At 45.2% G+C, this 26,739-nt stretch overlaps 1 protein-coding gene across 50 annotated transcripts in view; it reads left to right on the forward strand.

The window, feature by feature from the left end:
- LOC110525713 (ankyrin-1) overlaps positions 1-26,739 on the forward strand; it is a 73,037-nt gene that overhangs the window by 20,845 nt on the left and 25,453 nt on the right. For 27 of the 50 annotated variants that reach the window (XM_090237593.1, XM_090237605.1, XM_090237624.1 and 24 more), the window contains 29 exons: positions 28-225; positions 2,542-2,640; positions 2,756-2,854; positions 2,985-3,083; positions 3,311-3,508; positions 3,621-3,719; positions 3,836-3,934; positions 4,013-4,210; positions 4,322-4,420; positions 5,147-5,245; positions 5,395-5,493; positions 5,615-5,707; positions 5,917-5,989; positions 6,272-6,292; positions 12,515-12,611; positions 12,813-12,891; positions 13,045-13,160; positions 16,753-16,977; positions 17,132-17,286; positions 17,439-17,650; positions 19,037-19,241; positions 19,622-19,718; positions 21,162-21,390; positions 23,468-23,596; positions 23,713-23,832; positions 23,938-24,028; positions 24,280-24,354; positions 24,497-24,628; positions 25,006-25,161. In XM_090237593.1, coding sequence (XP_090093719.1) covers positions 28-225; positions 2,542-2,640; positions 2,756-2,854; positions 2,985-3,083; positions 3,311-3,508; positions 3,621-3,719; positions 3,836-3,934; positions 4,013-4,210; positions 4,322-4,420; positions 5,147-5,245; positions 5,395-5,493; positions 5,615-5,707; positions 5,917-5,989; positions 6,272-6,292; positions 12,515-12,611; positions 12,813-12,891; positions 13,045-13,160; positions 16,753-16,977; positions 17,132-17,286; positions 17,439-17,650; positions 19,037-19,241; positions 19,622-19,718; positions 21,162-21,390; positions 23,468-23,596; positions 23,713-23,832; positions 23,938-24,028; positions 24,280-24,354; positions 24,497-24,628; positions 25,006-25,161 — 3,691 coding nt within the window. The remainder of the gene's footprint in view (positions 1-27; positions 226-2,541; positions 2,641-2,755; positions 2,855-2,984; positions 3,084-3,310; positions 3,509-3,620; positions 3,720-3,835; positions 3,935-4,012; positions 4,211-4,321; positions 4,421-5,146; positions 5,246-5,394; positions 5,494-5,614; positions 5,708-5,916; positions 5,990-6,271; positions 6,293-12,514; positions 12,612-12,812; positions 12,892-13,044; positions 13,161-16,752; positions 16,978-17,131; positions 17,287-17,438; positions 17,651-19,036; positions 19,242-19,621; positions 19,719-21,161; positions 21,391-23,467; positions 23,597-23,712; positions 23,833-23,937; positions 24,029-24,279; positions 24,355-24,496; positions 24,629-25,005; positions 25,162-26,739) is intronic. The other 23 variants (XM_090237601.1, XM_090237602.1, XM_090237609.1 and 20 more) reach the window with 3 other exon arrangements.

Here is a 26,739-nt window from a genome sequence, read left to right on the forward strand (position 1 = left end):
CCCCCCCCCCCCCCCACTCTCCTGCAGAACGGCCTGTCTCCCATCCACATGTCAGCACAGGGGGACCACATGGACTGTGTGAGGCAACTAATGCAATACAATGCTGCAATTGATGACATCACACTGGACCACCTGACCCCCCTGCATGTGGCGGCCCACTGTGGGCACCACCGCATGGCCAAAGTGCTGCTGGACAAGGGAGCCAAACCCAACTCCCGTGCACTGGTCAGTACTACAATCCTACATACAGTTGAAGTCGGAAGTTTACATACACTTAAAAACTCGTTTTTTTGACCACTCCACACATTTCTTGTTAACAAACTATAGTTTTGGCAAGTTAGGACATCTACTTTGTGCATTAACACAAGTCATTTTTCCAACAATTGTTTACAGACAGATTATTTCACTTATAATTCTGTTACGGCTGTCGTCGGAATGAAACCAAGGTGCAGCGTGGAAGGCGTACATTTTAAATGTATTTAATGATCACCAACAAAAAAATAAGAAAGATAAATGACACAAAGAATTGTAGTGCTAAACCAGCAACTAACAAAAACAAGATCCCACAACACAAAAAGTGGGGAAAAGGGCTGCCTAAGTATGATTCCCAATCAGAGACAACGATAGACAGCTGCCTCTGATTGGAAACCATACTCGGCCAAAAACAAAGAAATAGACAACATAGAATGCCCACCCCAACTCACACCCTGACCTAACCAAATAGAGAAATAAAACGGCTCTCTAAGGTCAGGGCATGACATATTCACTGTATCACAATTCCAGTGGGTCAGATGTTTGCATACACTAAGTTGACTATGCCTTTAAACAGCTTGGAAACTTACAGAAAATTATGTCATGGCTTTAGAAGCTTCTGTTAGGCTAATTGACATCATTTGAGTCAATTGGAGGTATACATCTGGATGTATTTCAAGGCCTACCTTCAAACTCAGTGCCTCTTTGCTTGACATCATGGGAAAATCTAAAGAAATCAGCCAAGACCTCAGAAAAAATATTGTAGACCTCCACAAGTCTGGTTCATCATTGGGAGCAATTTCCAAATGCCTGAAGGTACCACGTTCATCTGTACAAACAATAGTACGCAAGTATAAAAACCATGGGACCACGCAGCTGTCATAGCGCTCAGGAGATGAACGTACTTTAGTGCGAAAAGTGCAAATCAATCCCAGAACAACAGCAAAGGACCTTGTGAAGATGCTGGAAGAAACAGGTACGGTTCCTATATCGACATAACCTGATAGGCCGCTCAGCATGGAAGAAGCCACTGCTCCAAAACCGCCATAAAAAAAGACAGACTACGGTTTGCAACTGTGCATGGGGACAAAGATCGTACTTTTTGTAGAAATGTCCTCTGGTCTGATGAAACAAAAATAGAACTGTTTGGCTATAATGACCATCATTACGTATGGAGGAAAAAGGGGGAGGCTTGCCGAAGAACACCATCCCAACCGTGAAGCACGGGGGTGGCAGCATCATGTTGTGGGGGTGCTTTGCTGCAGGAGGGACTGGTGCACTTCACATAATAAATGGCATCATGAGGAAGGAAAATTACGTGGATATATTGAAGCAACCTCTCAAGACATCAGTCAGGAAGTTAAAGCTTGGTCGCAAATGGGTCTTCCAAATGGACAATGACCCCAAGCATACTTCCAAAGTTGTGGCAAAACGGCTTAAGGACAACAAAGTCAAGGTATTGGAGTGGCCATCACAAAGCCCTGACCTCAAACCTATAGAACATTTGTGGGCAGAACTGAAAAAGCTTGTGCGAGCAAGGAGGCCTACAAACCTGACTCAGTTTCACCAGCTCTGTCAGGAGGAATGGGACAAAATTCACCCAACTTATTGTGGGAAGCTTGTGGAAGGCTACCTGAAACGTTTGACCCAAGTTAAACAATTTAAAGACAATGCTACCAAATACTATTTGAGTATATGTAAACTTTTGACCCACTGGGATTGTGATGATAGAAATTAAAGCTGAAGTAAATCATTCTCTCTACTATTAATCTGACATTTCACATTCTTAAAATAAAGTGGTGATCTTAACTGACCTAAGATAGGGAATGTTTACCACGATTAAATGTCAGGAATTGTGAAAAGCAGAGTTTAAATGTATTTGGCTAATGTGTATGTAAACTTTCGACTTCAACTGTAGGTAGGTACAGTTGAAGTCGGAAGTTTACATAAAACTTCTGACTCACTAGTATTGTGATACAGGCAATTGTAAGTGAAATAATCTGTCTGTAAACAATTGTTGGAAGAGTTACTTGTGTCATGCACAAAGTAGATGTCCTAACCGACTTGCCAAAACTATAGTTTATTAACAGGAAATTTGTGGAGTGGTTAAAAAAACAAGTTTTAATGACCCCAACCTAAGTGTAAGTAAACTTCTGACTTCAACTGTATATACAGTACTATGTATTCATTCCACCCACATACACGCATACACACACATACACACACACACCTCAGTGTGCAGCTATGTTGAGGTGGTGTGCCTTAGTGACCCAGCTGTTGTGTCCTCAGAATGGTTTCACTCCACTTCACATCGCCTGTAAGAAGAACCACATGCGTGTGATGGACCTCTTGCTGAAACACTCTGCTTCCCTAGAGGCTGTGACGGAGGTGAGAGAGATTGGGGCGAGAGAAAGAGATGGAATGTATGCCAGGGAAAGATAAGAGAGGGATTCTGCCAAGGAGAGAGGGATGATTGTTTCGTTTTCTGTTTTTCTCTCTCCAGTCTGGCCTGACCCCTTTACATGTGGCCTCGTTCATGGGCCACCGCAAAATAGTCACCATCCTAGTACAGAAGGGAGCTTCTCCCAGCGCTTCCAATGTGGTGAGTCCCCTCCCCATCCATCCACCTCATCATTGACTGCACCAGCTCCCCTGACCCCTTTTCACAATGATTTTGTGTTATGGACTTACACTATTCACACATTTGTGTTTGTCTGATTGTGTGTGAGCAGAAAGTGGAGACTCCTCTCCACATGGCATGTAGAGCTGGACACTATGAGGTGGCAGAGTTCTTACTGACCAATGCAGCGCCGGTAGACGCCAAGGCCAAGGTAATGACTACACACACACACGCACACACACGCACGCACGCACACACACACACGCACAGGCACGCACACACACGCACACACATGCACACACACGCGCGCGCGCACACACACACACAAACACAATCAGAAAAACATTTAATTCGCTTGCTAGTTCCCCACATGACTCCCAACACCAAATGTCTGTACCTCTCCTCCCTCTCTCCTGTCCTCCGCCCCACCCTGTCCAGGATGACCAGACACCGCTCCACTGTGCGTGTCGGATGGGCCACAAGGAGCTGGTTAAGCTGCTGCTGGAGCACAAGGCCAACCCCAACTCCACCACCACATCCGGACACACACCCCTCCACATCGCTGCCCGTGAGGGACACGCTCAGACCACACGCATCTTACTGGACATGGAAGCCCAGCATACCAAGATGACCAAGGTACAGTATTTTGTCCAATGCCCACACACTCTAATCTCTCTGGATCTTTCTCTATGTGGGCCTGTGTGCTCTCCCCGATGTCTCTCTATCTCTATCTGGGATGTCTCTGCAGAAAGGCTTCACTCCTCTCCATGTGGCTTCAAAATATGGCAAAGTGGACGTGGCAGAGCTGCTGCTGGAAAGAGGGGGCAACCCTAACGCTGCTGGAAAGGTAAGGGTTGTAGAACACAGGGAGGAGGGAAGAACAGGGGTGTGTGGAGGGAATGGCCAAAAGGTATTTTGAGATTGAAGGATGCTATTATATGTGTGTGTCTCCTTTACCTTCAGAATGGTCTGACTTCTCTCCATGTGGCTGTCCATCATGACAATCTGGACGTGGTTAACCTGCTGGTCAGCAAGGGAGGCTCCCCACACAGTGCAGCTAGGGTGAGAGACCAGACAAACACACACACACACAAATATAATTGTACTATACACTAATACCCCTTTGGTTCTCTGTTTTAGAATGGCTACACCCCTCTCCACATAGCATCGAAGCAGAACCAGGTGGAGGTTGCTAGCAGCCTGCTGCAGTACGGTGCCTCGGCCAACGCCGAGTCCCTTCAGGGGGTCACGCCCCTCCACCTGGCTGCTCAGGAGGGCCGGCCTGACATGGTCGCCCTGCTCATCTCCAAACAGGCCAACGTCAACCTGGGAAACAAGGTGAGGAGTCAGGGACTGATACATGGAAGGAGTTAGGATTATTTGGGTGAGCGCTGTTAGTTCTGCTATAACAAGATGCCTTATCTTTGCCCCTGGCTCCACCCCCCTCAGAGTGGACTGACTCCTCTCCACCTAGTGGCACAGGAAGGCCACGTGGGCATCGCTGATATCCTGGCTAAGCAGGGGGCATCAGTGTATGCTGCCACACGGGTAAGACCACACTCCTGTTGACCTCTGGGACAAGGCAAGGGACACAACAGTATCATTGATCAATAGCTCCCAGCGACATATACTGTACATCAGGACTCTGTTAACACTTTTAATTGTTAGAGCATCTCAGTAGATGATTGGTTATTGCAGTAGATAATTGCATTCTATCATACATGAAATCTCCTCCTTTGTGCCAGGTTGTAGAGAGTTGGTATAAAGTACACACTCCTACCTCATCATGACATGCACACTGTTACAGTTTGTTATCTGAGGCTGATCTTGAATTCAGGGAATGTTAATGCAAGGTCACTATGGTAACAGTAACAGTGCTACATGATGAACGATGGGGGCTCCGTGGCAGATAGAGTGTCTGAGACGTGACCTTTCCTCTCCTTGGTATAAATAGCCACTGACTGCTTCTCCTGGCTCAGGGTTACGATACCAACATCAATAATAATAATAAACAACACCCAACTACCCTCAGAGCAGGAGCCTCCATGGTTCACTAGACAACATCACCCGAAAACTCGGTGTATCAACCGCAGAGCTTGTAGGGTAAAGGGGACACACACTATAGATATTGTGTAGTGTGTATGTGTTGAATTTGAATTTGTAATCATGTGACCTCCTTTAGATAGCTATCCAGTTGTTAGTGTGTGCTGGTTGTATTTGATACTGATGGGGTCCTACTCTGTGTTTCTGTCCCACGTCATGTCTCTGTTTCAGATGGGATACACCCCTCTCCATGTTGCCTGTCACTATGGCAATGTAAAGATGGTGAAGTTCCTCCTGCAGCAGCAGGCCAATGTCAACAGCAAGACTAAGGTGAGCACCTCCCTCTGGACGCCAATGGAACTACACTCTCCCCAAATGCATTGTTAACCGTAAAGCGCAGTAGTATGAACTGGCTATGTGATGTGATTATTTCCATTGTGTCTGGTCAGTATGTGAATGATTGTGTCTCTGTCCCTCAGGTTGGTTACACTGCCCTGCACCAGGCAGCCCAACAGGGCCACACAGACATCGTTACCTTACTGCTCAAACATGGAGCCCAGCCGAACGAGGTCGCTACTGTACGCACCACTGCCTTTCACTCCCTTTCAGTCCTCCACCTCATCCATCATCCTCCTCCAACACTCCATCCTCCTTTCAACGACCCTCTTTCAGTCTATCTCCTCTCTCTCTCTCTGTTAGAACGGTACGTCAGCCCTGTCCATCGCCAAGCGGTTGGGGTACATCTCTGTAATCGACGTTCTCAAACTGGTTACAGAGGAGACGGTTTCCATGGTGAGGAGTAAATAAGTACCACTGTTGATCATCTTAGTCTGTTTAGAAGTATTTTTTGGTGTTGTCAAATATCTTCCACTAAAGCTTTTTATGTCCCTCTTGATGCAGACATTATATACATTTTGAGAAGTTTGTACTCCTTCTATGCTGCTCTTTATTCAGTCTTTAACCTGTCTCTCTTCTCTCTCTTCTCCCATTCTCTCCCTCAGACCACCACAGAGAAACATCGTATGAGTTTCCCAGAAACAGTGGATGAGATATTGGACGTATCAGAGGATGAAGGTACACAGCACTTACAATACGTTACAGACAGAACACAAGAAGACAGATTCAGTCCTGAACACACTTTCTCCTCCTTTTGGCCAGATAGAAGATGTATTCAACTTTCATTTCTTATTAATAGTGAGATTATAGCTATACAAATACCTCGTTACATTTTATGGCTCAATTAGTTGCCAGTCCATTCTATAAAAAAAACATCTCTACACTTTGAATAGACTTATTATAAATGATTTGTAACTGTGCACAGCCTCCTAAAATATGCCTCTTTTGATTGTTTTTTAGGAATTGCACAGCTAACCATAGGTATGACTGTCTCCTTATCTCTTCTCTGTGCGGTGCTCATAGGTCATCTTAGAGTGTGTGGCTCCATTTCAAGCTTGTGACGTCTTTCTCTCCACCTCTCTTTCTCTCCACCTCTCTTTCTCTCCACCTCTCTTTCTCTCCACCTCTCTTTCTCTCCACCTCTCTTTCTCCCCACCTCTCTTTCTCCCCACCTCTCTTTCTCTCCACCTCTCTTCTTCTCTACCTGGTCCTTTTGCGACTTTCTCTCTCTCCTGATGCTCACTGTGGTGCATCCATTTTATGGCTCCATGTCTGTAACTTTCTTTATCCCTCCAGTAACATAGACCTGACTCTCAGTCACTAACCCAAGATCAGATGTATTCTATCTCTCTCCATGTCACTGGGGCTGGGGGCTGGGGGCTGGGGGCTGGGGGTGTCTGTCCTCATCAGCCTACTGGGTGAAACAGCACAGCCTACTGTACTGTAAGAGAAAAGCCCTGTAGTGGAGGTTGTCCACTAACCCATTAAGTGTATCAAACCATTAACTACGTTTTTTTAATCAAGGTAAAAATTGAATTATCTGGTTAAAAAATTTGCGAAAGCTGCTGTACTGTATCAACATCCAATATGTTACTGTATCAACATCCCAAGATGGTACTTTATCAACATCCCAAGATGTTACTGTATCAACATCCAAGATGATACTGTATCAACATCCAAGATGTTACTGTACTGTATCAACATTCCAAGATGTTACTGTACTGTATCATCATCCCAAGATGGTACTGTATCAACATCCCAAGATGGGAATGTATCAACATCCAAGATGATACTGTATCAACATCCAAGATGTTACTGTACTGTATCAACATTCCAAGATGTTACTGTACTGTACCAACATTCCAAGATGTTACTGTACTGTATCAACATTCCAAGATATTACTGTACTGCATCAACATTACAAGATGTTACTGTATCAACATTACAAGATGTTACTGTACTGTATCAACATTCCAAGATGGTACTTTATCAACATCCCAAGATGTTACTGTATCAACATTCCAAGATGTTACTGTATCAACATTCCAAGATGGTACTGTATCAACATCCCAAAATATTACTGTATCAACATCCAAGATGTTACTGTACTGTATCAACAGCCAAGATGTTACTGTATCAACATTCTAAGATGTTACTGTACTGTATCAATATTCCAAGATGGTACTTTATCAACATCCAAGATGTTACTGTATCAACATCCAAGATGGTACTATATCAACATCCCAATATGTTACTGTATCAACATCCCAATATGTTACTGTATCAATACCCAAGATGTTACTGTAGCAACATCCAAGATGTTACTGTATCAACATCCCAATATGTTACTGTATCAACATCCAAGATGTTACTGTATCAACATTCCAAGATGTTACTGTACTGTATCAACATTCCAAGATGGTACTGTATCAACATCCAAGATGTTACTGTATCAACATTCCAAGATGGTACTGTATCAACATCCAAGATGTTACTGTATCAACATTCCAAGATGTTACTGTACTGTATCAACATCCAAGATGTTACTGTAGCAACATTCCAAGATGGTACTGTATCAACATCCAAGATGTTACAGTATCAACATCTAAGATGTTACTCTATCAACATCCAAGATGGTACTGTATCAACATCCCAATATGTTACTGTATCAACATCCCAAGATGGTACTGTATCAACATCCAAGATGGTACTGTATCAACATTCCAAGATGTTACTGTATCAACATTCCAAGATGTTATTGTATCAACATCCAAGATGGTACTGTATCAACATCCAAGATGTTACTGTATCAACATTCCAAGATGTTACTGTCCTGTATCAACATTCCAAGATGTTACTGTATCAACATTCCAAGATGTTACTGTATCAACATTCCAAGATGTTACTGTATCAACATTACAAGATGTTACTGTATCAACATTACAAGATGTTACTGTACTGTATCAACATTCCAATATGTTGATGGTGTTATCTGGCTGTTGCTGTCTTGTTGTTGTGATGTGTTTATCAATGTTCCTCCATTGTGACCCACTACATCCGCTGTCATTTGTATAGTCTGTTTCTGTAGTGTTTAAAGACGTGTGTTTGCAGTGGTGTCCATATAGTGTGAGGCAATGAGAACAAAGTAATGATGCGACAAAAACAGTTTTGCACAAAAGTCTTCAAAGCCCCACGGTTGTTTTGTCAACCAGTAAAGGTCAAAGTGTAACTGTTACAACACCTTGACTATGATGTCAGAGGAAGTCACACCCTTATATTTTTAGCTCCCTGATAATTTAACTGACAGATTGTCACCATTGGTCTAAAATTAGAAAATAGCTTATTTGCTGTCTTAAAGACACAGATCACTTACTCAAATTATGGAACATAAAGGCATGTTCCTCTCACACACACATACACATACTTTACACTTCCGATTTTCACAACATCTGACGCATACCCACTCATTAAAGGTGTGGCAACACAGAAGAGGAGGTGAGTTGACTCATTTTCAACCTGTGGAAACGTATAGACTCACTGGTTATTTCGACCTCACCATTGATTTGGCTCTGGACCACATCCAGGCACCCACTCAAACACTCACTGAAAACAACCCTAACACCTCTCGTGCTGATACAGACACAAGCACATGCATTAACGGAACAATTGTGTTTGGCGGGGGTGACTTCTCTCCAGTTAGCTCAAGATTTGAGGGGGTACAGTAACTATAACCTGCCACTTCCTGGAAGAAACTTAGATGGGTAGAGGGACACAGATGAGAGAACATAATAAAGTGAAAATAGATGGTTTTGAGTGATGAGTGCTTTTGTGTGTCCGCCATGCCAGTCTATTGTGTGTGGTGAAGTACATACTGTACATAGTATATGTATTTTTATGTACTCTGTGGGGGTTTTTTATACAAGAATGTCCCTCAAAGAGCACTCCCAGGGGGAGAGAAAAAAAACTCTCAACCCGGTTTAAATCAATTTAATCCAGCCAGATTGGGTCCATGTTGATGTGGACATGGCTGTCCCAATGGACATGGAGATGGCTGTTGTGACATTGTCCTGTTTTAGACTCAGTTGGTGTCGGGCCATTGGAACTGTCCAGATGTTAGGAAAGTCTGGGATATTTTACTGTAAATACCCAATACTGTATGCTGTGCTCCAAATATTCAACTACCGGGAATAGTTTATGGATGAAGAGTATTTCAACAGATCACATTGGAGATGAATATTGAACATAGTGCAAGAACCCCCATCTGTTTTCCATCTTTCTCCATGTCCTTTTGCTCCATCTGCCTTTGAGTCTCTGTGATCGTGGCTTCACTAAATCTCTTCCCATTGACAAGCATTAACACGTGCACAGTGTGTGGAGTGTAGTCGTTAACCCTTCAACTCACCAACCTAACTACTATATAAACCAGGGATGGGCAACTTTGATGGGGGTGGGGGCCACAAAACATGAGGGGCAGTCAGAGCCTTTTGTTGTAGTTTTTAAAGCAAGTTTGCTGCAATTTTACACATTTTGCCATGGGCGGAGAGAATATTTAGAAATTTTATTACAAATGACATGCAATTCTACACATGTTCTATAGGGTGGAGAGAAATGTTTGCAGTTTTTAATATGATCTGAGTGAGAGTGACTAACAAAATCAATGGGGTCCCCCCCAGTCGGTAAATCGACCATGATTACTACAAGTTTAGATAGCTGGCAATACTAATTTACCAATCTAAAAAAAATATCTGATACGGGCTGATTGAGTGACTGTAAGTGACTGCTACTGCACAACCACATTTCAAAATTGCACCTTGTGTGTTCCACAATCCTGACTCTCAACGGTAAGTTTTTTTTTCTTTTCATTATTGAAAATTGATCTACAGGCCTACAAAAGGGGGGGGGGGGGGGGGGCGCGGGACGCCAGTTGCCCATCCCTGATATAAATCCGGGGTTATATTTACTATACTCATTCATTCTATGCTTTCTGACTGACTCACATGCTGCAGATTTCTTTTTGATCTCTCTCACTCTGTCACTCCTCTGACCACTGTTCTCTCTCTCTCTGTCACTCCTCTGACCACTGTTCTCTCTCTCTCTGTCACTCCTCTGACCACTGTTCTCTCTCTCTCTGTCACTCCTCTGAGCACTGTTCTCTCTCTCTCTGTCACTCCTCTGACCACTGTTCTCTCTCTCTCTGTCACTCCTCTGACCACTGTTCTCTCTCTCTCTGTCACTCCTCTGACCACTGTTCTCTCTCTCTCTGTCACTCCTCTGACCACTGTTCTCTCTCTCTCTGTCACTCCTCTGACCACTGTTCTCTCTCTCTGTCACTCCTCTGACCACTGTTCTCTCTCTCTCTGTCACTCCTCTGACCACTGTTCTCTCTCTCTCTGTCACTCCTCTGACCACTGTTCTCTCTCTCTCTGTCACTCCTCTGACCACTGTTCTCTCTCTCTCTGTCACTCCTCTGACCACTGTTCTCTCACTCAGTCACTCCTCTGACCACTGTTCTCTCTCTCTCTCTGTCACTCCTCTGACCACTGTTCTCTCACTCAGTCACTCCTCTGACCACTGTTCTCTCTCTCTCTGTCACTCCTCAGACCACTGTTCTCTCTCTCTGTCACTCCTCTGACCACTGTTCTCTCTCTCTCTGTCACTCCTCTGACCACTGTTCTCTCTCTCTCTGTCACTCCTCTGACCACTGTTCTCTCTCTCTCTGTCACTCCTCTGACCACTGTTCTCTCTCTCTCTGTCACTCCTCTGACCACTGTTCTCTCTCTCTCTGTCACTCCTCTGACCACTGTTCTCTCTCTCTCTGTCACTCCTCTGACCACTGTTCTCTCTCTCTCTGTCACTCCTCTGACCACTGTTCTCTCTCTCTCTGTCACTCCTCTGACCACTGTTCTCTCTCTCTCAATCACTCCTCTGACCACTGTTCTCTCTCTCTCTGTCACTCCTCTGACCACTGTTCTCTCTCTCTCTGTCACTCCTCTGACCACTGTTCTCTCTCTCTCTGTCACTCCTCTGACCACTGTTCTCTCTCTCTCTGTCACTCCTCTGACCACTGTTCTCTCTCTCTCTGTCACTCCTCTGACCACTGTTCTCTCTCTCTCTGTCACTCCTCTGACCACTGTTCTCTCTCTCTCTGTCACTCCTCTGACCACTGTTCTCTCTCTCTCTGTCACTCCTCTGACCACTGTTCTCTCTCTCTCTGTCACTCCTCTGACCACTGTTCTCTCTCTCTCTGTCACTCCTCTGACCACTGTTCTCTCTCTCTCTGTCACTCCTCTGACCACTGTTCTCTCTCTCTCTGTCACTCCTCTGACCACTGTTCTCTCTCTCTCTGTCACTCCTCTGACCACTGTTCTCTCTCTCTCTGTCACTCCTCTGACCACTGTTCTCTCTCTCTCTGTCACTCCTCTGACCACTGTTCTCTCTCTCTCTGTCACTCCTCTGACCACTGTTCTCTCTCTCTCTGTCACTCCTCTGACTACTGTTCTCTCTCTCTCTGTCACTCCTCTGACCACTGTTCTCTCTCTCTCTGTCACTCCTCTGACCACTGTTCTCTCTCTCTCTGTCACTCCTCTGACCACTGTTCTCTCTCTCTCTGTCACTCCTCTGACCACTGTTCTCTCTCTCTCTGTCACTCCTCTGACCACTGTTCTCTCTCTCTCTCTGTCACTCCTCTGACCACTGTTCTCTCTCTCTCTGTCACTCCTCTGACCACTGTTCTCTCTCTCTCTGTCACTCCTCTGACCACTGTTCTCTCTCTCTCTGTCACTCCTCTGACCACTGTTCTCTCTCTCTCTGTCACTCCTCTGACCACTGTTCTCTCTCTCTCTGTCACTCCTCAGACCACTGTTCTCTCTCACTCTGTCACTCCTCTGACCACTGTTCTCTCACTCAGTCACTCCTCTGACCACTGTTCTCTCACTCAGTCACTCCTCTGACTACTGTTCTCTCTCTCTTTCTTTCTCTATCTCTCTCTCTCTCTCTCTCTCTCTCTCTCTCTCTCTCTCTCTACTGTCACTCCTCTGACTACTGCTCTCTCTCTCTCTCTCTCTCTGTCACTCCTCTGAACACTGTTCTCTCTCTCTCTCTCTCTCTCTCTCGCTCTCTCTCTCTCTCTCTCTCTCTATCTATGTCACTCCTCTGACCACTGTCTGTTCTCTTTCTCTCTGGCCCTGCTGTTGTTGTCTGAAGGGGAAGAGCTTTTGGGGACTGAAGGAGCCAGGTACATGAAGATGGATGACTTGAAGGACCATGATGACGATTTCCTGTCACCCAAGAAATCTATGGAGTACGAGAGAGGGCTGGGCACTGTGTAGGGTTGGCTGGGGTAGGGGATGGGGTAGATGGAGGGGGTTAGAGGGGTCTGGGGGGGGGGGGGGTATGCAATGGTAAAGAACAGGGAATGGTTGGATTAGAGCAGTATTGGGATGTGTGGAGTGGAATAAGAATATTCCCTTTATTGACTGTGTTCTGCTCTTCTCTCCAATAGTAACTACTCGCCTGCCATTCCCAGGATCCCTTGTGTATCCCCAGAGACGGTCATCCTGAAGGAGCATGACATGGAGCAGGTACACAACAGACGGGTTATGTTCTGTCCTAACGAGGGGGTGTCATTATAGTTGCTATATCGTTGCTGAACATGTGTGTATCTAAACATGTGGAGAGTGGGTAGAAAAGTGAAAATGTAAAATGCTACAATGAGCCATTCTCCTGTCTTTTAGGTACACACTCCAATGCCATTACAAAAAGATTATGATGATGACTCCCTGATCCCCAGCAGTCCAGCTACAGAGACCTCTGACAACGTCAGTCCTGTGGCCAGCCCCATACACACAGGGTCAGTACACACAGCAACGTGTGTGTCCGTCCTCCCCTGCCTGTATGCCTATACTGACAAATGCCTTATGTTGTCCATAAACAATATCCAAGAGTAGGGTTGCAAAGCTGCGAGTAATTTACTAGAGTTATCGGAATCTTCAGCAATTTTGGTAATTAACAGAAAATCTATGGCAAACTATCGTAACTTTGGGAATTTATACACTACATTATACACTACATGACCAAAGCTACGTGGACTATAATAGCTATAATAGCCTCCACTCTTCTGGGAAGGCTTGACACGAGATTTTGGAACATTGCTGTGAGCAGTGATGTTGGGCGATTAGGCCTGGCTCGCAGTCGACTTTCCAATTCATCCCAAAGATGTTCAAAGGGGTTGAGGTCAGGGCTCTGTGCAGGCCAACCAAATTCTACCACACCGATCTCGACAAACCATTTCTGTATGGACCTCACTTTAGGCACAGGGGCATTGTCATGCTGAAACAGGAAAGGGCCTTCCCCAAACTGTTGCCACAAAGTTGAAAGCACAGAATCATCTAGAATGTCATTGTATGCAATAGCATTAAGATTTCCCTTCACTGGAACTAAGGGGCATAGCCTGAACCATGAAAAACAGTCCCAGACCATTATTCCTCCTCCACCAAACATTACAGTTAGCACTATGCATTCAGGCAGGTAGTGTTCTCCTGGTAGCTGCCAAACCAGATTCGTCCGTTGGACGGCCAGATAGTGAAGCGTGATTCATCGTTCCAGAGAATGCGTTTCCACTGCTCCAGAGTCCAATGGAGGCGAGCTTTACACCACTCCAGCTGACACATGGCATTGCGCATGGGGATCTTAGGCTTGAAACCCATTTCATGAAGCTCCCGATGAACAGTTATTGTGATGGCATTGCTTCCAGAGGCAATTTGGAACTTGGTAGTAAGTGTTGCAAACGAGGACAGACAATTTTTTCACGCTATGCACATCAGCACTTGGCGGTCCATTTCTGTGAGCTTGTGTGGCCTACCACTTTGCGGCTGAGCCGTTGTTGCTCCTAGACGTTTCCACTTCACAACAACAGCACTTACAGTTGACCGGGGCAGTTTTAGCAGGGCATACATTTGAAGAACTGAGTTGTGGGAAAGGTGGCATTCTATGACAGTGCCACGTTGAAAGTCACTGAGCTCTTCAGTAAGGCCATTGTAATGTCAATATTTGTCTATGGAGATTGCATGACTTTGTGCTCGATTTCATACACCTGTCAGGAATTGGTGTGGCTTAAATATCCAAATCTACTAATTTGAAGGGGTGTCCACATACTTTTGTGTACTTGAATAACTTAAAACAATGTATTCATATGGTATACCTTTGGTAACACTTCATTTGGATAGTCCATCTGTAGATGCTCTACAGACTATTAGCAATTTCAACTAACCCTATCCCTAAACCTATCCCTAAACTTAACCCTTACCCTACCCTGACCTTTGCTCTTACCCTGACCCTTATTCTAAACCTAACCCTAACAATAACCTTAGCAAGAAATTGCTTAAGAACAGATAGCGTTTTGCTAGTATGACAATCTATAGAGCATAGTTTGATCTTCATTTTTTATATTGGTGTCCATATTGTCCATGATTTTCTAGTAGATAGACCAAATGGTTCAAGAGGAAATAGCGTATTTAATTTAATCTGATCAGGCCTCCCGAGTGCATCACAGTGCTTGAGGCGTCACTACACATCCGGATTCGATCCCAGGCTGTCACAACCCGCCGTGACTGTGAGTCCCACAATTAGCCCAGCGTCGTCGGGGTTAGGGGAGGGTTTGGCCCAGCGTCTTCCAGGTTAGGGGAGGGTTTGGCCCAGCGTCGTCGGGGTTAGGGGAGGGTTTGGCCCAGCGTCGTCGGGGTTAGGGGAGGGTTTGGCCCAGTGTCGGCCGGGTTAGGGGAAGGTTTGGCCCAGCGTCGTCGGGGTTAGGGGAGGGTTTGGCCCAGCGTCGTCCGGGTTAGGGGAGGGTTTGGCCCAGCGTCGTCGGGGTTAGGGGAGGGTTTGGCCCAGCGTCGTCGGGGTTAGGGGAGGGTTTGGCCCAGCGTCGTCGGGGTTAGGGGAGGGTTTGGCCCAGCGTCGTCCAGGTTAGGGGAGGGTTTGGCCCAGCGTCGTCCGGGTTAGGGGAGGGTTTGGCCCAGCGTCGTCGGGGTTAGGGGAGGGTTTGGCCCAGCGTCGTCCGGGTTAGGGGAGGGTTTGGCCCAGCATCGTCGGGGTTAGGGGAGGGTTTGGCCCAGCGTCGTCGGGGTTAGGGGAGGGTTTGGCCGGTGGGGCTTTACTTGTCTCATTGTGGTCTCGACTTCGGTCGTCAGTTGAATGGTGTTTGCTCCAGCACAATGGTGCAGCTGGGTTCCGGGTTAAGCGGCCGGGTGGTAAGAAGAGCGGGTTGGTGGGTCATGTTTCAGAGGACACATGACTCGACCTTCACCTCTCCCAAGCCCATTGGGACAAGATCAAAATTGGATTGCAATTGGATATCACGAATTTGGGGAGATAAAGGGGGTAAAATACAACAACAAAAAAAAATATATATATATTGTATCTAATCAAAACTGGAATTATTTTCTATAACTTCTGCAACTCGTTCAGCTATTGACTTTTTTCACAACTGTCACCAGTTTGACGCCAAAACATTGCAAAAAATACATATTGACATAGTAAAAAAAAAAAAAGTAAAAAAAAGATATAGAAATCAATATTTCATACTTTAACCCCCATATTAAACAATGGTGTTCACTAAGTTGTTGGTATATATTTAGGATAATGTTTTACAGGTTTGTCATTGTATAAATAGTATACACAATACAAGTCAAGTTTGGACACACCTACTCATTCAAGTGTTTTTCTTTATTTTGACTATTTTCTATATCGTAGAATAATAGTGAAGACATCAAAACTATGAAATCACACATATGGAATCATGAAATAACCCAAAAAATGTTAAAGAAATCAAAATATATTTTATATTTGAGATTCTTCAAAGTAGTCACCCTTTGCCTAGATGACAGCTTTGCACACTTTTGGCATTTTCTCAACCAGATTCATGAGGTAGTCACCCGGAATGCGTTTAAATTAACAGCTGTGTCTTGTTAAAAGTTAATTTGTGGAATTTCTTACCGTCTTAATGCGTTTGAGCCAATCAGTCGTGTTGTGACAAGGTAGGGGTGGTATACAGAATATAGCCCTATTTGGTAAAATACCAAGTCCATATCATGGCAAGAACAGCTCAAATAAGTAAAGAGAAATGACAGTACATCATTACTTTAAGACATGAAGCTCAATCAAAATGTCAAGAACTTTGAAAGTTCCTTCAATTGCAGTCACAAAAACCATCAAGCTCTATGATGAAACTGTCTCTCATGAGGACCGCCACAGGAAAGGAAGACTCAGAGTTACCTCTGCTGCAGAGGATAAGTTCATTAGTTACCAGCCTCAGAAATAATGGTAATTTGCTGGTAAATGTAGAATGTTTACAGTAATACACCCTCCCTTTGCAACCTTATCCAAGAGCGGAAATAGAAACATTGGTAAGCTGTCTAATGATGTGGGGACACTTGTCTTGTCAGGTTCCTGGTGAGTTTCATGGTGGATGCTCGGGGCGGCTCGATGCGAGGCAGCAGACATAACGGCCTGCGTGTCATCATCCCTCCACGGACCTGTGCCGCCCCCACACGGATCACCTGTCGTCTGGTCAAGCCCCAGAAACTCACCACTCCTCCCCCCCTGGTGGAGGGAGAGGGCTTAGCCAGCCGTATCATATCACTGGGCCCAGCCAGCATGCAGTTCCTAGGGTGAGGACTAAACCTACATTGTAGAGTATTGAAGGGAGGACATTTTGAGATCAGGAAAAAAAATCTAATTCTAAAACTGTGTTCACCATTCGGTGAGGGTATCCACTAATTACATGATGAGCTTATTGTCTCTGTGGTTTTGTGTGTCTTTCAGGCCTGTGATCGTGGAGATCCCTCACTTTGCTGCTCTGGGTCGAGGGGACCGGGAGCTGGTGGTGCTGAGGAGTGAGAACGGCTCTGTCTGGAAGGAACACCGCAATCGCTATGGCGACGATGTGCTGGAGACTATCCTCAATGGGATGGATGAAGGTAGTCAAATGAGAAGTCCTACTAACTCAGTCAGACCTGATTACGGTCACTGATAACAGGCTGTTTGGTGTTCATCATTGCTTTCTTATCAGTACTGTACGAGTAATACCCACTCTCATTGACCGCTACGGTCTGCTTGTTTATTCCTTTAGAGCTGGAGAGCCAGGAGGAGCTTGGGAAGAAGCGTATCCGACGAATCATCTCCACTGACTTCCCCCTCTACTTTGCTGTGGTGTCGCGCATTCAGCAGGAGAGCGATCTGATTGGCCCAGAGGGGGGTCAGCTGACCAGTAAACTGGTACCGTTGGTCCAGGCTTCGTTCCCTGAGACAGCGGTCACCAAGCGAGTCCGCCTGGGCCTGCAGGTGAGATGGGAGGATGAGGAGGAAGAAGGAGGAGGAAGACAGTATCGTTAGTGCCTGCCTGTATCACCAAGAATGCTATATGCATGCTATGTGGATTTGGTTTGAATTTGATCAGCACCTTTAAAATTATTTTTGCCTTGCCAAGAGGTTGAACATTTGCATATTTGTGTATTTTTTCTGTGTGCTACACACGAACACTGAGATGTACTACGTACATACACGTAGTACAGTCACTTGACTATGGGCATTTTAACCTTCAAGTTGCATCTTCGAGTCACCAATGTTTGCAAATGAGCATGCCAGTGTCCTAAAGCTTAATGCATCATTCACTACTGTGGTGACATTCTATAGCTATAGTCATGGTTAGACAATGCAGAGGGACTTTGTTGAAAGTGAGTGTTCTTTAGCAGCATGCCTGCGATGATCGGAGTGGAGATTGGTTTGGATTTGGTTTCATACCCGTGTGTTGAGGGGTTTTAGCCCTTGCCATAGATAAACCTCCATATTGGCCTACATAAGTAGCCTCATTTTTAGAGAGAAATATGTTACAGTGAACATGGCACAGGATGCATTTCACGGTAAGGTTTAGACTTGTATTCGGCGCAAGTGACAAATCAAGTTTGATTTGATTTGATTCCACCATCCATGGACCTTCCATCTCCCCTGCTGCTTTGGTGCATCCGCTGTGTTACCTGCAGCCTGTAGAACCTTATAACCTCATAACCCGGTGATAGCTTTACTCTAGCAGATACGCTAACCTTCTCAAAGGCTGTACAAAGTGAGACAGTTAACTTGAATGTGTAGCGAGGGAGACCATTTATTTTATTTCATATATCATTTAATATTCATCACGTGAAGCAAGTGAACGAGGAAATCTGTGCATGAATGCTTGAATTGTATTCTATACTTTGACTGGGTTAAACAACGTCTTTTTCTTTCAAATCTGTTTGCATTAATGTCTAAAGGTTTATGATTTTTTTGTGAATATAGATTTTTAAGTGTTAATATTTGTTTCACATTTTTACAATAAACACTGACAACAAAAAATAAACGCAAATGTGTCTTTTCAAATTGTTTGTATGTTTTGGTGTAGATTCAAATAGCATTTTGTTGACCACAGACTTCTCTCATTTTCTCTTCATCCTTCATTTCTTCCATTTGATTTATTTACCTGTACATTGTCATCCGTTACATCATCACATACATCCTATTATCTCTCACTGTCTTCTTTTCTCTTACTCTTTTGCTCTACATTGCTATCTGTCTGTCTACCTTTGTGTCAATTTCTCTCCCTCTTTCTCTCTGTGCCTTCCTCTCTTTCTTCTCCATACTCCTCCACCACATCGTTGTCTCTCCCTCCACACATCCTCTCCCCTCCAACCTCAGGCCCAACCAGTCCCAGACGAGCTGGTTGCCAAGCTGCTGGGTAACCAGGCAACCTTCAGCCCTGTGGTGACTGTGGAGCCACGGCGACGCAAGTTCCACCGGCCCATCGGCCTGTGCATCCCCCTACCCCCCTCCTGGAGAGAGAGCCCCCGGGACTCTGGGGAGGGGGACACCACCAGCCTGCGCCTGCTCTGCAGTGTCATCGGTACGCCAACACTTTCACACGCAAACCTGACTGAGGCCTTACAGTGGACTAATGGCACAGTGGAATAGTTTAATAGTTTCCCTCTATTTAGAGTAAACCATGAGTTGGACTGCGTGATCACCTCATAGACAGAAGGAAATTCATTGAACATAGTGATTCAAAGTCTCTCAGCTGTGAGATGGGAAAATCCAGATTTATGTCGGTCTGCAAGCCAGAGAATATGCAATGTCATGGCTATATACAGTAACTGTTGATTCTCTGCACCATAACAATGGGTGTCAGAGTGATATGGTGAAGTAAAATCTGCTTGCATGTTTAATATACCTTTTTCTCCTCATCCTTATATATTGGTGTAACTGATGTCTCTTCCTTCTCCCCAGGTGGCACAGCCCCAGCCCAGTGGGAGGACATCACAGGCACCACCAAGCTCATATATAGCAAAGACTGTGCCAACTTCACAACCAATGTGTCAGCACGGTAAGTATACAGCAGCAACTCACTCATTAGCATTCATGTTCATCAGACATTCAAGTTCACATCCGAAATCTCACAATCCAGCTCTTTCTGTCACTGGAGAGCAGTCAAATGCAGCCGTTTGTTCTCGGTAATAATGAAGCACCTTATTGTGATTGTTTTCAATTCAAATGGTAAAAAAGACACAAAGATAGCTTCTTAGCAAATAGCAATTTCTCAAGCCAGAATGTAGCTAGGACCTGGTGATGTCACCAAGCAGCTCAAAACTCCATCCCACCAAAACAGGCAGAATTTCAGGGGGTCTTTTCAAACAGCTCTTACACTAAAAGGGCATTATCATCATTTTCACAATTTCACAGTACTATTCCAACCTCATAGTGTGGAAACATACACTCACATGCCAGTTTATTAGGTACATCCATCTAGTACCGGGTAAGACTCCCCTTTGCCACCAGAACAGCCTGAATTCATTGGGGCATTCTACATGGTGTCTGAAAAGTTCCACAGGGTTGTTGGTCCATGCTGAGGCGATGGCATCAGACAGTTGCTTCACATTGGACAGCAGGACATTCATGTAGCGAACAGGCCGTTCCATCTCACCCCGAAGATGTTCTATTAGGTTGAGGTCTGGGGACTGACCAGGACACTCAAGTAAACTGAGATCATGTTCCAGGCGACGTTCTTCTATTCCTCAATTGTCCAGTGTTGGTGATCGTGTGCCCACTGGAGCCGCTTCTACTTGTTTTTAGATGATAGGAGTGGAACCCGGTGTGGTCGTCTGCTGCAGTAGCACATCCGTGATAAGGATTGACGAGTTGAGGGTTCCGAGATGCCGTTCTGCACACCACTGTTGTACTGCGACGTTATTTCTCTGTTTGTGGCCCACCTGTTAGCTTCCATGATTCTTGCCATTCTCCTTCGACCTCTCATCAACAAGTTGGTTTCACCCACAGGACTGCAGCTCACCATTGTCTCACCATTCTCAGTAACACTACACTGTTGAGCGTGAAACCCCCAGGAGGGCAGTCATTTCTGAGATACTGGATCTGGTGTGCCTGGCATCGACGATCATACCATGCTCAAAATCACTTTTTTTTTAAACATTTATTTTACCTTTATTTAACTAGGCAAGTCAGTTAAGAACAAATTCTTCAATCAAACAGTAACTCGTTCAATCGAACAGTAACTGAATGCCTCAATGCCTGTCTGCCAGCTTTATATAGCAAGCCATGGCCACGTGATTCACTGTCTATAGGAGCGACCCATTTTCGTGAACGGGGTGCTGTACCTAATAAACTGGCCAATGAGTGTATATAAAACTGCAAAACCATGTTTTTGACTGCATTGGGCGTTTTAGGTATGCTAATCACCTGCATATCTCAAAGGATCTAGTCATGAGTAACTTAAGGGTTGCCAGATATCTTACACACTGGTGTCTCTTCTCAGGTTCTGGCTGGCTGACTGTCCCCGGACAGCCGAGGCCATGTCTTTCGCCAACCTAATGTACCGGGAGCTCTCAGCCGTGCCCTACATGGCCAAGTTTGTGGTGTTTGCCAAGATGAACGAGGTCCGTGAGGGCCGTTTGCGCTGCTACTGCATGACTGATGACAAGATGGACAAAACCCTGGAGCAACACGAGAACTTCAGCGAGGTGGCCCGCAGTCGCGATATCGAGGTCAGTGTAGGGGGTTATATCGATGGTTATCACCATGATGTCATTGCTTAGAAGCTTCATCTGAAGAGGCACTGTGAAGTGAGTGGAGGGAGCCATTGGCTGTGTCCGAATACCCATACTTGCGTCCTAAATAGTAGGCTGTTTGAGTATGCAAAAAATAATGCTTAATAGTATGCAACATTTCAAAAATACAGTATAGTTTAAGTGCCAGGATGTTATACGCATTTCTCTTCTTCATCTAGTATAATCCGATGCACACTTTTCCACAATGCATTGGAAGAGGTGGGCTTCAAGTGATCGGCCCTAGTTCTCTTCAAGTAGTCAAACAATAAACATAGGCTACTTAATTGGGAAGATGCCAAATCCCGAAGCTTCTACGGTGGTGTTCAAATGTAGGATAAGTCTCTGTAAGTCTCTGTAAGTCTGTCTTTGTTCTCCTTTTAATGATAACGAGTATTGCATCATTGGCTAAATCTTTGAAAACAGAATTATAATTTTTTTTAATGAATAAATATTGTTTTTACTGCTGTTTGAAATTGGTGGACCAAAACCGAAAGTAAAAGGCTCAAGCGCAAGTCTCCGCCATTTTACGGGGAATAGGGATCAAATCAAATCAAATGGTATTTGTCACATGCGCCGAATACAACAGGTAGACCTTACAGTGAAACGCTTACTTACAAGCCCTTAAACAACAATGCCGTTTTAAGAAAATACATTAAAAAAAGTCATAGATAAAAGTAACAAATAATTAAAGAGCAGCAGTAAAACCACAAAAGCGAGGCTATATACAGGGTGTACCGGTACAGAGTCAATGTGCGGGGGCACCGGTGTCGAGGTAATTGAGGTAATATGTACATGTAGGTAGAGTTATTAAAGTGACTATGCATAGACAATAACAGAAAGTAACAGTAGTGTAGAAGAGGGGAGGGGGCAATGCAGATAGTCTGGGTAGCCATTTTATTAGATGTTCAGGAGTCTTATGGCTTGGGGTAGAAGCTGTTTAGAAGCCTCTTGGATCCAGACTTGGAGTTCCGGAAGGTGGCTTGAGTCTTTGACAATTTTTAGGGCCTTCCTCTGACACCACCTGGTATAGAGGTCCTGGATGGTAGGAAGCTTGGCCCCAGTGACGTATTGGGCAGTACGCATTACCCTCTTTAGGGGGAGAGGGATATTTGCTGGGAGAGGGATATTTGTTGCAGGCTAGCGCTGTTGCAATTCACCTAGCTTCCACATAGGGGAGAAATTCTGAGAAATTGTAGGTGTAGCACATTTAAACTACAGTAAATACTAAACCATCTTTTGATTTCTGACTGTGTCAGCACCATGGACTTGAGATGTGGTTGCGTTATGTTAATCAGGCCTTTTGATTTGTACGTATGGAGTGTTTTAGTTTTGTAGGCTAGGCTACTCATATCATTATTTCATTTATGGATCAAAATTTAGCAGTCATCCTGATCTCGTTTAGTGCATTACGTTGCTGTCCAGCGGTTCTGAATTTGCGATGCACCCGACTGTCCACGTTTCAGTGTGCAATAGCCTTTTGATTTGAACGTTTGAAAAGTTTTCATGCGTGTACTAGACTATTTGATTGAATTTGTAAATGTTACAGTACTTTGGTTTCACTAATAATAAATATGTTGAAATGGAAACAAATTATCTGTTCCTGTCTTCAGTACTTTTAAATAGGATAGATGGGCTATATGGTCTACTACGGTATAGGTTGAATGTGATAGGCTGCCTCTAACCAGCCTGAGTAGGCCTATAACTCCATTCATATTCTATTCAGAGTTTAGAGAACTTATTCTAATTGGAAATTAGTTATTATCAGGCTGGTTAATGTGATGCATGTCTATTGAATTTGGAAAAATCTACCCGCACTCGGCCCCACCCCACCTACTCAGCCAGTCAGGAGCCGCTACTGCGTTGCGGCCATGGCATACTGCATACTTTTTATTAGACGGTACGTGCAAAATAGTATGTGACAATGAGTGCATAGTATACAGTTTAAGTATGTAGTACACTGGTATGGGTATTCGGACATGGCCACCGTGTCTGAAGTTAGTGTCCTCCCCCTCAGGTGATGGAGGGTATGCCGCTGCACCTGGAGTGTTCTGGGAACCTGGTCCCAGTGAGGAAGGCTACCCAGCAGCCTCGCTGTTTCAGCTTCCAGGCCTTCCGAGACAATAGACTCCCCGTTTCTGTCAAGGTGTTTAACTCTCCCTCTCTGTCTTCCTTCCTCTCTCCATTACTCCGTCCCTCTCTGGGTCTCCCTCTCTCACTGAAAATATCTCTTGTCTGTTTCGCTCCGTTCTCTCCTCCAAGGTGAGAGATAGTAGCAAAGATCACTCCGGATTCCTGTCTTTCCTGCGGAAGTCTACCAAGTACGAAGACAGCCAACATGTGCTGTGCAATCTCAATATTACCATGCCTCTGTGTATCAAGGTAGGCCTAAAAAAAAATACACACATGCATATTTAATTTTGGGAACTTGTGAGATCTGAGGCAAATTATATATTCCAGAGGCTTTTGCTTATGTCCGATTGACAGGCTGCTGGGAGTGAAGATCGGAGGCGAACTCTGACCCCATTAGCCCTGCGAGAGAGATACAGCGCCCTGAATGAGCCTGCCATGGGTAAAGGTGCATGCCATCCCATCCCATCCCTATGATACCCCATACAGACCACCATTGTCTTCCGACAGGTGGCGTCATTCCTACACGACGCTCGTCCCTCAATCAGTGCAGATGAGTCAGTCAAGCTACCTGACATAAGACAATGACATACCCCACATGAACACGTTCACATTCCATGTGCCCCTTCATGCAGTAATAATCACAACGGTACATTAACTTCTCATGTTAAAGTATCAGTTGTGGTCTGGTTTCTGCAGCATCAATGAGTGCCATGGAAAAGACAGAGCTGAAGATGGCTCTGATAGCTGAACAGCTGGGACTGAGCTGGGCTGGTGAGTGAGTGGAATGAGTGTCTGTGTCTCGTGCCTGTGTTTGGTGCTTGTGTCGGCGTCTGAGTCTGTATATCAGTTTTAATGGCTTGCGGCTGCTTTTCCTCTCCTCCCTGCCTCTGTCTCTCCACCTTTGTCTCTCCAGAGCTGGCGAGGGAGCTACAGTTCAGTGTAGATGACATTAATAAGATCCGTGTGGAGAATCCTAACTCCCTATTGGAGCAGAGTTCTGCCCTGCTCAGCCTATGGGCCACCTGTGAGGGCAAGATAGCCAATAGTAAGTACCTGAGATCCCATATAGGTCAGTGGATCCTTCCTGTGCATCCTCTTATCCTATATTCATCATCTCCACTCACCCCCCGTACAGTCTTGCACTGGCTCTTGGATTTGCATGTGAGACTTGTCTACCCTATGCAGTACCTTGTATTAACATTGTGTTAACTGTCATTTTCTGGGTCAAACCTGGGTCTGTCAGGGTACTGGTAAACAATGTCCTTATTCTCCTCATACTATCTTCCACTTCCTTGTCTGTTATTTAACGGTCCATTTCCCATTTTCCTGCCTCTTGTCTCTGTCTTCTCTCTATTCTCTCTCTATTCTTTTCTCCTCCCCCTTTCTCTGTCTCTCTTTCTCTCTTGTGGCTCCTATGTACAGTGGAGAGTTTGTACACAGCTCTGAAGAGCATTGACCGGATGGACATAGTAAACATGTTGGAGGGCCAGGGGCCACAGCCTGCAGGGAGGCAGGCCCGGGAGCCAAGCAGACGCAGACACAACGAGAGCGACCACATCTCCCCCAGCCTGACCAATGGTAAGGCTTCTCCTCATCCGCACGCAGCCCTCTCCCACCCCCAACCACCATACCCTACCAGTTATTCTCTCTCTCCTCCTCCTCCTCCATCACCCTCCTGCCCCAATCCTCAGTCAAAGGCTGTCCTATATGCTATTGCCATGAACTTGAGATTTCGACAGATGTGAAACGCAGCAACCTGGACCAGGGCTCAAGACACTCAGACAACAACTGCCTCTGTGGTGCTCCTCTAAAGTCTGACTCAGATACATTCTCTTGTTTGTGGTTGAGTACAATGTATCAATGACCTGTAGAGCCTTCAATCAGCATCACAACCTTGTCTAATAGTGCCAGCTACATTTTAGGAATTCTCTCTCCACTGAAATGGCCGATGCAACTGGTATATCGATTTATGCAAAATGAACGGAGCCTGCCAAAAAAAGTATAGATCGAAATAGAGATCATTCTTTGACATACACAAAAGTATGTGGACACCTGCTCGTCCCCCCCTTTGGTGCTATAACAGCCTCCACTCTTCTGGGAAGACTTTTCAGTAGATGTTGGAACATTACGGCGCAAGAGCATTAGTGAGGTCGGGTACTGATGTTGGGTGATTAGGCCTGGCTCGTAGTCGTCGTTCCAATTCATCCCAAAGGTGTTCAGGCAAGTTCTACCACACCGATCTTGACAAACCATTTCAGTATGAACCTCACTTTGTGCACGGGGCATTGTCATGCTGAAACAGGAAAGGGCCTTTCCCAAACTGTTGCCAGAAAGTTGGTAGCACAGAACTGTCTAGAATGTTATTGTATGCTGTAGCGTTAAGATTTCCCTTCACTGGAACTAAGGGGCATACCTCGAACCATGAAAACAGCCATTATTCCTCCTCCACCAAACTTTACAGTTGGTACTATGCATTCGGGCAGGTGGCGTTCTCCTGATATCCGTCAAACCCAGATTCGTCCGTTGGACGGCCAGATGGTGAGCGTGATTCATCACTGCAGAGAACGCATTTTCACTGCTCCAGAGTACAATGGCGGTGAGCTTTACATTACTCTACCCAACGCTTGGCATTGCGCATGGTGATCTTAGGCTTGTGTGCGGCTGCTCGGCCATGGAAATCCATTTCATGAAGCTCTCGATGAACAGTTCTTGTGCTGACGTTGTTTCCAGAGGCAGTTTGGAACTCGGTAGTGAGTGCTGCAACTGAGGACAGGCCATTTCTACGTGCTACGCACATCAGCACTCGCCGGTCCCATTCTGTGAGTTTGTGTGGCCTATCACTTCGCAGCTGAGCTATTGTTGCTCCTAGATGTTTCCACTTCACAATAACAGCACTTACAGTTAACCGGGGCAGCTCTAACAGGGCACACATTTTACGAACTGAGTTGTTGGAAAGGTGGCATCCTATGACAGTGGCACGTTGAAAGTCACTGAACTCTTCAGTATGCCATTCTACTGCCAATGTTTGTCTATGGAGATTGCAGGGCTGTGTGCTCGATATTATACACCTGTCAGCAACTGGTGTGCCTGAAATAGCCGAATCTACTAATATGAAAGGGTGTCCACATACTTTTATATATATAGTGTATTTATAGA

Source organism: Oncorhynchus mykiss, chromosome 6, assembly GCF_057628025.1.
Source record: "Oncorhynchus mykiss isolate SJ-2025 chromosome 6, ASM5762802v1, whole genome shotgun sequence".
NCBI lineage: Eukaryota > Metazoa > Chordata > Actinopteri > Salmoniformes > Salmonidae > Oncorhynchus > Oncorhynchus mykiss.